This window comes from Protopterus annectens, chromosome 6.part0 (genome assembly GCF_019279795.1).
Source record: "Protopterus annectens isolate FY-2018-M chromosome 6.part0, PAN1.0, whole genome shotgun sequence".
In the NCBI taxonomy this organism is placed as follows: Eukaryota; Metazoa; Chordata; order Ceratodontiformes; family Protopteridae; genus Protopterus; species Protopterus annectens.
In genome coordinates this window covers 179,243,399-179,254,694 of record NC_056737.1, presented here as the reverse complement: position 1 = coordinate 179,254,694, position 11,296 = coordinate 179,243,399, and the positions used below count along the sequence as shown (strand labels likewise).

Genomic DNA, 11,296 nt, shown 5'->3' with positions numbered 1-11,296 from the left:
ATACATTGTTTTATTTTTTTTTTTTTAGACTTTATTGGCTTCAAAACATACAAAATAGAAAATAAATCTTAATTCAAAAGTACAGTAGTTCAAGATAAAAACAGAAATCCTTGTTTTATCTCTAGATATTAAAAACACACCTGCAAACATAGTCTTTTACGTAAGACTGGCTGTGTCTTGGAAACAAAATACATCACATCTAACTAGTGGAATGAGTGCAAAGTATTAATCTGGTTTAAGTAGCTGGAGCATTTCAGGTCACATATTTATGATTTACGTAATGATCTCTTATGGTTGAGTTTCATATACTGATTGTTTTAAACTTCAGTATAGAGACGGAGGACTTAGAAATATGCAGTGTTGTTGTTCTGGACCGTTAAATGCCTGAAATTATCTTGCCGGTTAAGGATTTAAGGTCCCCCTTCCTAAAAAAGTATTGAAAGACAATTTTTACAGGATCATATCATACCACAAACAGGATCATAGGGAAGTAGTACTGGCCATGTTTGTCAGTTTGTTTTTGTCTAACCACACCAGCAGTACTTGCTCTGATTCAAACCCAAGCCCTACAGTCTAGAGATGGGTGTCAAAGACCCAACTATAGCCCAGTACCTGGTCCTGATTTAGTATCAAAGTCCCAGCTATAGCCCAGCACCTGATCCTGACTCAGCTCTACTGTCAAGTCACAGTCAGATCAACTGCAATGAGCACATTCTTTTTTAATAGTAATGTTTTATTTCAGGCTAAGAGAGGCTAGAACAATATGGAAACCAACAGTGTACGAGGCTAACCATTCTGTGACTTGGTCAGTTGTTCATTCTAATAAAATATGATCATCCTACATTTTGCAACACAAGTTTTGTTGTTTATACAACAACACGATTTTCTAAATACACATTTTTCACTTTTCAGGTGGATGGGTAAAGATTCCATTGCTGATAAGTTTCTGCAGTGTGTCACATATGATCTGATTTTCAGTTACATCCATTTATGGCACTGTTCTTCACAGTTGCAGTAATACTGCTTCCCCTACTACCACAACAACTCAGCACTGATTTGGCAAAGTTATTTTCACCCACCAGTCATGTGATCTCACATACTGACCAAACTGCTGCTAATATAAATTATATGGCAATAAAGTCTCATATGTAAAACAGTGCATTTTCAAGCAACACCGCCTCTCTGTCACTAGGTTTTTGCAGTTCTGATTACTTCTTATTTATTCAAAATATGTCCATTACTATAGTTTGAGGATTATAAACTTTACATCACTAGTCATAGTACTAAACAAACACATATAAAAAATGGATAGAAGTATGAATAGAAGAGTAAAGCAGTTCACGTGTTTTCATGTCTCTTGATCATTCTGTTATACCATTGCAGGTTTTTCCCTTTGTTTTTTTACACATTTGAACTGTTAGTACAAGATATACTTAATATTATTTACAGCAACTTGCTGTGAAGAGTTTTTTTTTTTTTTTGGTGAACTGACTTTTTTGCAGTAGTTAGTTCTGCTTTCTCTTTTTACATGTCTAGTACATCTTTTTATAACCTTATTCATTTGCTCAGCTGAAGACATCTGCAGTGTGGTTATACAGTAACTCGGTAATATGGAGATACACTGTGTTTATATGTAACAACATTATGAAGATGCACAAGACGTAAGTTTGATTTTCATCCTAACAATTGTCAACTCACCAGTATACACCGTTACCCACATCTAATCTCATGATGGATAAATTATTAAAATATGAAGTAATATTCTGTACCACACCTCTTGACTAGCAAACCCACTTCTAATAGTAAAATTTGAAGTAGACACATTTTGTAACCACATTAGGTAGATTATTTTGCCTGCCAATTGCACTATGTGGCACAGTACTTTTTAAAGTTTACACATTCTCCTGCCTGGTTTTATTTGCAGTATCGCACTAAATTGTACCAAACTGCATGGAGTAGCCTACATACCGCACACATAATAACCTTATGGCTAGGGGTATTTTCAGTACAATAAGGACTTTATGATGTTCAAGAAGCCCCTTTTTGCATTGAAAAGATACGTTATATGAAAAACAGTGTTAACTATTTGTGCCAGAATGTCTGCTAAATAGTTGTATACTTGCACACAAGAACACACACTTTCTTGCTGTCTTTTCTGGGAGAGTGATCAGTGTGCCTCCTTCTCCTTCTGTTCGCTGAGCTTGACTGACCTACTGAAACATTAAGCCAGCAGCCTATATTACCAAACACTCATAAAGGTAGAAAATGGAGTTTCAGACAGCTCCTGTCCAGCTTTGCTCAGTTTATGGTGTAATAAAGATTTGATTGGGGGGATACCTGTCCAGTTTTCAATTTGTTTAATTCTTCAATAAGCACAAAGTACACAATTTTACTGTGTTCTACTGAAGACTTTGAAAATTTAGCAAAATATCATATATTGAGAAGTTTGTTGCCCACTGCATTTCTAACTGGTTCAAAATAACTGGTTAAACAACACAAGACTTGCCTTGAAATTCACACTAATTACTCTCCAAAAGCATTCATTTTAGAAGGTTATTATCTAATAATTCTGCAATAGTTTTTGTAATCTTTTCCCTAGTTTTTATACCAAATGATGTAACACTAGTGTCTGTATTGTTTTTTATTTTCTTATTACTAGATTTATGAAGTAAAATCAGAATATCTGTTTTCCCTGAATACTGACAAATTTCACCTCTTGTAACACTACTAAACATATTAAGACAATAGACTGAAATAATACCAATAATTACTTTCTCCTTTATGTCTGATTACAAAGGTTTATAAAATGACTGGAACAAGTACTAGGCAATATGCAAACTGTTAGTCATGAAGAAATGCTTCAAAATTATAATGAGTGATACTTGGAAATAGTAGTACAGAAGACTTGGAAGACATAATACAATTTCAAAAGTAGTTGCTCATGTAGTATATTTTGATTATATTCATTGCTTAAGGGGAAGGATGTGAAAAATTACATTCATGAAATACAACCTGTACCAAGAATAAATGATACTGTATAAGTTGTCATGAGTGAAGTATTTAACAGACTAGATTTCTGCAATGTTACCTAAATGAGAAGCTGTAAACATATAAACATCACTCTGGAATATGTACATTGATAAAAAGTTACCATTAGTTAATAATAAATAGAAGTGCTTCTCAAGCAAGAACATGGTACTGAATAGGTGTCACATGACCTGGTCTTGAAACCAACAGATTTTAAATTTTTCATCTCAGATGCAAAATGTGAATTTTTAGAAAAGAAAAAGTAATATATCTAGATGACATAGGGATTTAACTACATATGCAATGTATATAAGGAGTTTAGTGAGACCTTGCCATTATTAACTGAAGACAAATGGGTTACTTTTAAATTAATTAATATATATTTAATATATTAATATATTTTAAAAGAAAGAGCTTTAATACAAATATAAACATTTAACCTAGACAGCATACTGTAAAACATGAAATGTAGACTATGAAAGTTTTAGCACTTCTGAAAACTAACTAACAGGAAATACAAAAAAGATACTGGTGGCAGAGAATGGCTCAAAAGCAGCAATATCACAAGAAATAAGTTAATTAACTCAAGAAGTAAAAAATTACTGCCCTTGGGTATATCCCCAGTGAAAGTGTTGCACAGTTTTTGTTTCAGGTACTGTGCCATAACAAACAAAACAAAAAAGCAGGTTACAGAGAAGACCTGCAAAATTTATAAAAGGGCTTACAAATGAAGGTAGAAAAATACATTAATAACTATCTACTTATAAGCAGAAAAATACTATTGTAATGCAGGCTGCAAATCACTAATTATGGAAACAGTACAAGAGCAAATAGATAATATGCAGTGACTAGAGTATTACACTGGAAACTAGTATCAGTAAAAAATAGTTCATGATGCATGAACACCTAAAATAAAGTGTACATGGTCTGTATTCAAGAACATGTCTACCACATTTTTTGTGCTATCTCTTCACTCAGAAATCTTAGACTAGATGTTGATGTAGTGGTAACATTTATCAGTCCCCCTCAACATTTAAGATTGTAAGAAAATTGGTAGGAAAACTAAAATTAGGAGGAAGAAGGTGTGAGTTATGCTTGTGTTGTCTGCTCACACAGAATGGTTTACATTTAGTGCACACTTAGAGTAGGCATTCATGAATCCAGCCCCATGTTTAAATCGAAGACTGATGATTTATTGAATGCTTTACTTATATCTAAAGAGGAAGATAATGACCTAAAAATGATGTAAACTAGATAGTCACACAAAGGAAAGAAACATATGGCTTATTGGTAGGAGGCAAATGTGACTGTGAAACATGACTCTTATTTTTTTAAGTGAGAATAACACTGTTTATGCAGTGTCCACCAATTCTGGTTGGTATATTGCCATTAAATTGGTTTGATTCATGCAGTTTCCAATTGCAATAGCTGACTCACAGGAAGCCATATTAATCTTGTCAACGATACCAGATTCACATGGAAAACTGCTTTCACTGGTCAACAAAGAATAAAGAAATACATATTCTTGGAGTCTATTACAGTAAAACTGTAATAGTCAAATCCGTTAAATTTAAACTCTCTTTTCTATGAGGGAGACAATATGGTGTTTTATCAGGATCTTATATTTCTAACTTATGTATTAAAACATATTTTGTTGTTTCTTTCCTTCTTTCATTATTTTATGTTATTTTATTTTTTTGCGTTAGTCCTAAACTGGAGCTGTACAATTTTTCCAGGGGAAACGTGAAATATGAACATAATTTGGCCATTCAGAATATAACATAAATTGACTAAACTTCTTCATTAGATAAACCTCTTACCTTGTAATTAGTCCTAACAAGACAGCATAATGAAACGGGTTCAGGTTTGTTAGCATTCACTGTGAAGTGAATACAGACAGGCATCCAAATTTACCACATGAAAAGTCAACTCCCCTTATGATGTATTGTATATAATACTAATTGTCTCGTCAGACATGCTCTGAAAGAGCACACAATATTAGTCTGTACAACTGCAAAGTACAGACTATAGCTGTTTTCTTTCTTTGCCTACTGCATAAAGCAGGTCTTTTTAATGACTGTACTTGACTATGCATTAATTAAATGTTTGATGTGTAATTTTCCTTCCAAAGAAATAAAATGTATTTTATTTAATTATAGTAACAGACTTCTGTATATTTGGGGTATACACAATAAAATTTCAATGCGTTTTCCAGAGACATAAGCGTATTTGTCCATATAACACATACCTATAAATACCCTATAGGGCTGTTTGTTTTTATTCCTCTAATAGATATTTTATCAGGGCTTGTTGCTTGCATGTATTTGCTGAGTTCTGGGCTCCCATTGTATGTTCAAGGACCATAACCGAGATCCTTAGAGCTCCATGAATTTAAGTGTGGGGAAATACTGTGAAATTGCTGTATCTCTGAGCATTCCTTCTATGAGGTACAGAGAGCTCACGGTTAGAATACATAAGTAACAGGAGTGTGAGGGGTACAGTCCCCCACATTGACAGGGTGTAGAGAGCTTGTTCCTCTGCAAAAATACTTTGAATGTGTAGCAGTGACATTTGCAGTTTGCTGTTACTTATGTTTAATCACATACAAACTTTCCTAGTTTTGTGTCTCAGATTATCGAATCTTGAACTTCTGATGCAGCACCTTGACCTACATACTGCAAACGATTTGCATTATCACATTTCGACCTTTGACAGGGGCATGCTGAGCTAAATACTCTGCAGAAAGTGTCTAAATAGTTATGGCTTGATTTAAAAATGCAGCTTTTATTAGACATTGGCTTTAATTAAAACTTTCCTTCCTGGCAGTCTGCTTATTTTAATAGCTGTGATACCACAATTTTAAAGTGCCTTTTTTTAGGCCTACATTATTTGAGTTTGTAAGAATTCTATGCACTAGAAAGGTGATACTTAAATGAACACTATGTTTTTTCAAACTAATGATTACAACAAATTATGAGCATATCTGTTATGAGGTATATTTTCTCATTCTATTTCCCACCTAAATGAAATGTTCTTTTAGTCTTGATGTGAGCTATAGATTAGTCATTGTGTCCAATTTACTTCATTTGGAATTATAGTGCCAGTTACTTATTACCCAGTATCACAAGATACCAGCTCAGGTATGCTGGACTTGAATCTTGCTTTCAGTTTAATCTGTGCTGTTATTTACAAAATGGGCATTACTGCAGGAAATCCCTGAAGCATTAACTAAAACTACACTCTACCTTCTGCATCCACACGTGCACTCAAAGCAACATCGTAAGAAGTCTGGGTCATTGGTAAATTACTGTGACAGGATGGTATGAGGACAGTTACGGAGAATACAGTGAAGTTTCTAAGTGGTGCAACGGAGTAATACATGCATACATAGATACAGTACTGCATTATTTCAGTAAAAGAGCAGACCCTTACATCCCAAAACTGGAAAAAATAGAAAGGTACTACTCACTAAATACGACACACAAGGAGCAGCATCTGGAAAAGGTTCTATCTGGCACTTTGTGATGGGACTTCATTGTCAGTTTTTCACAGAATTGTTGGACACAGGTCTCCAAAGTAAAATATATATAATAATACTCAACATATTCTAGCACTGAATGTATTCTGTATAGCCTATAAATCTTTATTTCTAGTACTTGTTAAAACGCCAACTGTTTTAGTCACGCAGGTTAAGGAATGTGGTGACATTTTAAAATGACCTTGTGTTAAAAAGCACTGTAGCGGTACAACAGGTTCTTTTGTTATCCATTTTACATCACTCTCCCTGTACAGACATTGGACAGACACTTACGGTACTACTTTAAGGAATATCACAGTACTGTACACTGTGGAAAACTATTTCCTAGCCACAGATTCTTCTGTAAACCTCAATCTTCTGCCGTCAGGACTGTTGCAGCTGGATCACCAGTTCAAAGAACACTGCAGCCCAGTACGTAGGAAATGAACAATGAGAGTAGAAATAAGTTCTGCTGGCTTGTTTAAATTATGCTGGATGTACAGGTGAAATTCGTCCACTTTCATCTGACTTCAGTGTCAGTGATGCCAACACTTTTCTGGAAAGTACCTGTGATTTCTTCAATGCTGTGTACTATGCTGTGTCTACATTAGTCCACTTTGGCACAGTGCTGTGGGAACTTTATACCCTGATTTGGTAATTGCTTACATCCGAAATATCCTTTGGCTCTGCAGTCTTCTTCTCACCTGATGGCCTAGAACAAACAAACAAAAGTAAATAAATAAGGAAAGATTATTTCAGAATAATGTCTTGCACCTAACATTGCTCAACCAACGTTATTATTACTAACCTCCGTGATGACATCAGCTACAGTTTCTAGGACTTTGCCACCAATAGAACCCCACAAGTTAACCAACATTTTGCAAACACCTCATAAGTTTAGCGTGCCTAAGAACTCCACAACCATTAGATACTGAAATGGATCTCTATATAACATAACATGGTTTGCAATCCCATGGGTGCTTTGTTGGTGGGGACTTAAGTTACAAGAAATGCAAGTAATCTTTATAACAACTATGTTTAGAATGATAAATATTATCTTCACAGCAGTAGTCACTTATAAAGCAACAGTTAAGCTTAAAACACAATCTACCCTTCCTGCTACATTACAGCATCCTGAGATGGTCACCTTTCCTTCATCTACTCAACACTTGACAATCCTGGTTTGGGTCTCAAACTTGGCTTCTGACATCACAAGAATGAGACATATCGCAGTACATCATTTGATGACAAGATTTTGTTCAAACCCCTGCCTCTCAGGGACTGGGCCTAGGACAAGTTAATTATGACTAGGGGAAGATGGAGTAAGAAGGGTTACACTCACAGGGTTATTACACCTGTCTTAGGTCAGCCCAAATACATTAAGTGTATACTTACTGTTCAGTCCTCTTGTCCCTTCATCACTAGCTAATACCTTTGGAAACTTTCAATGTTACCACATTTCACCTGCAAGGGAAGCAAGCAAGCCAAGCACTTACTTTCAACGCAGGTATTGCTTCTTAGTATGACACCAAAAGGCACAGTGTGGCTATAGATATTGGCCCATCTGGGGAATTTTGGATTTGGACACTGTCAAGCATCAATGTATGAAACAGTAATTCTAGACAGAAATAGTCTCTCTAAAAGGAATGGGAATGGAATATACTAGTAAGTGTGCATGTGTGTGTGTGTGTATATATATATATATATATATATATATATATATATATATATATATATATATATATATATATATATGCATATATATATATATATATATATATATATATATATATGAAGCGAGACTAACTTCATCGTCCTGACATGGCTGAAACAGAAAAACAATGATCTACAAAAGACAGCTCCCCCCCCCCATGCACCCCCACATTCCCTGCTAATTATATATACCACCTCTAAGATCACACTATAGTAGGGAAAGGGCATATGCCCAGATCCCCACTGTACCGAGATCACATGCTGAAAAGCTGGTACTTTTCAAACAGCTGATCTCTTGATTAAAAAGTCACTTCAATGGAAGTTTCTGCATGCCATATATATGTGTGTGTGTATATGTGTGTGTGTATCTCTCTCTCTCTCTGTTTATATATATATATATATATATATATATATATATATATATAAATATAGAATATGTATATTATATATAATATATATAATTGCATTTCTGAAAACCCAAAACTTTTGAATGGAGATCATGATACAGTGAGGATCAGGAAATTTCTCAATGTAGTGCAATCTTGGAGTTGGTATGTATAATTAGTAGGAGATGGGGGGGGGGGGCACATGGACAACATTACAGACTAGGCTTTATTATTAAGTGTTTATTCAACATTCCAAAAAACAAAAATGTTAGCCTACTTGGCTCCGCAAATATAGATAATACCAGCAGTACCTTCTCATATCCAGTCTGCACAGCCCCACCCCAGGATACAGACTGTTTTGAAAAAAAAGTTCAAGGCTGCAGGCCTCTCCAATGCCCATCTTCTAGCTCTGTAAGCAAGTATTCCCACAGGGTAACATTCCATGGTTTGCACTCCACAGGCTAGCTTCAACTGGGTTCTCTCACTCCACACTTTCACGTCTTCCTTTAGAATGGTGATCCTCCAAGTGAGGGATTAACTTCCTGCATGCTGCTTTCAGACAACCTGCTCAAGTACCATATTAAGTGGCAATTAAACCCTAGTTACCTAGTTAAATGTTGTGATTCAGAGTACAAATTTAAAAGCAGATACTCATTCTCCATAAATAAAATGTTACAACTACCCAGCACAAAGCCAGAGGTTTTGTTTAGCCTACTAGCATTTCTGCTGACTAGACTGGGTCCATAGGTTACTGTACACTGAAACAGAGATAATCCAAAAAGCTTAACATAGGACTGGTATCCCACCTGTGACTAAGAAGTTGACAGGACTATCACGAAACAGAGTACAAAGGATGAGTCTAGATAAAAGTCACTTTAGATAGCAGATCTAAAAGACTCTCTGATGCTCTCCATTTGGGAGGAATTTAGATGGCTTGTTGAAGTGTCAAACAGTTTATTCAGTAGAGCAGGTAGATGGATGAATGTTTCTGTACTAATACATTTACATTTAACAGGTGAGATTTAAAGGCAGTTACAGACAGTGGTGGAAGGGTCCAGGGTAGATGAGTGGAGGAAAATCTGGGAGATGGAAAAACAAGAAGCCAATCCCAAACCTTAGAGGTTAGTCCCTCATTTGAATATTCCTGAAAGACCTGTGTGGGTTTACCAGATCGGTAGTCTGTGAACCTCATTCTTAAAGTGATCTACCTCTATTCTTACCTTCAGAGATGTTCTATTGTCGTAATGCCTCATTGTGTTTTCGCCATAATTGTTTCCTAATTTGCAATTGTTTTCCCCCATTTTCCTGTTATTTTTCATGGTATAAAACTCTTCCTCCATGTAATTCTCTGTAGAATGCCCTCTGACCTTTGATGTCATGTAAGAGATTCCATTAAGGCTGTCAGGTAAGTGTTTGAAAACTATTCTAAAGACTGTGGTGTTTTTTCAAGTGATAACAGTGATGTTCAAGTTGTTGGTTTAACTTCTGTTACTGGAGTTCTAAATCCTTACAGTTGTATATTTTTCCACTCTCCTTACACATCTCTGCAAAGGCTTTTTGCAACAGGTACTGGTAAAAGACACACTTACTGGAGGGTCACCAATTTTCATGGTGGGGACTACACTTTGCTGTTTTATAGGGATTACTGCTTTGGCAACTAGGACTTATGACACATGTTACTGACAACCTCTTATAGTGTACCTCTTCTGATAGCATTTAGATGGAGCAACCTGAAATAGAAGTCAGTTACCCGTTTCCTCATTTAGCCCTGTTTGGTTCACTGCCACAGAATGCTGCAGTTTATCTTAGACCTAGCACATACAGAGCCCTTTCTTTTCTCTCTGAATACACTTATAATCGATATATCACTAGAAAGTTGAATTCATCCTGTCATGGAAAGGGTGCTGTGCTACCTGACATAAAGGATACAGGGTAGGTGCTCCCATTATCAGGTTCAGCCAGATTATTCTGACTAGCTGCAGTTATGATTACTACAGTGTAGTACTTCAGGATTTTAATTTGACTGGCAGTCACATAATTTTCAGTACTTGTTGCCCGGCCCCATCTAACCATGGCAAATAGCATCTTCATATCACATCACACATATAACGATGTACTAATAATTTTAGCCAGGGACAAAATTATTATAAAGTGTTTCTATCAATTAGGCACTAGTCACATAGGACAAAGGAATACAGCGCATAAGCTATAAGCTATTAGCTACCAATAGGAATAGATATGCATAACAGGTATAAAAGATGAGACATCCTATTGTAGCTTGAATGAGCAGCCTATGACATACATTTACGGCATCAGCTCGAGTTAATTAACAATGATCTCTTTGTTAAAGCAGATAAATACTGGATGTCATGTAAACATCCTGGGAACAACAAACTAAAACTTACTGGTACCCTACTGCCTTAAAACAAAGCAAACTCAAAACACACAATTCCCATAATTCTACAACACCTTAAAGTTACAGTACTATAAATTAATACACTCTATCCTGGTCTTGCAATACCTGTTTACTTTATAGAACTACTTCACACACTGCTCTATACTAAAATATATGCAATCTCAAAAATACACAGATGACACAGGACTACTGTGGTAAGCTAAGCACTACAATCATATTTTACCTATGTTTTTGCCA

At 35.5% G+C, this 11,296-nt stretch overlaps 1 protein-coding gene across 1 annotated transcript in view; it reads right to left on the bottom strand.

Moving 5' to 3' along the window:
• Positions 1–1,199: 1,199 nt before the first annotated feature.
• VASH1 (vasohibin 1) overlaps positions 1,200–11,296 on the bottom strand; it is a 510,054-nt gene continuing 499,957 nt past the window's right edge. The window contains exon 7 of the mRNA XM_044073896.1: positions 1,200–7,256. Coding sequence (XP_043929831.1) covers positions 7,184–7,256 — 73 coding nt within the window. The 3' untranslated portion in view covers positions 1,200–7,183. The remainder of the gene's footprint in view (positions 7,257–11,296) is intronic.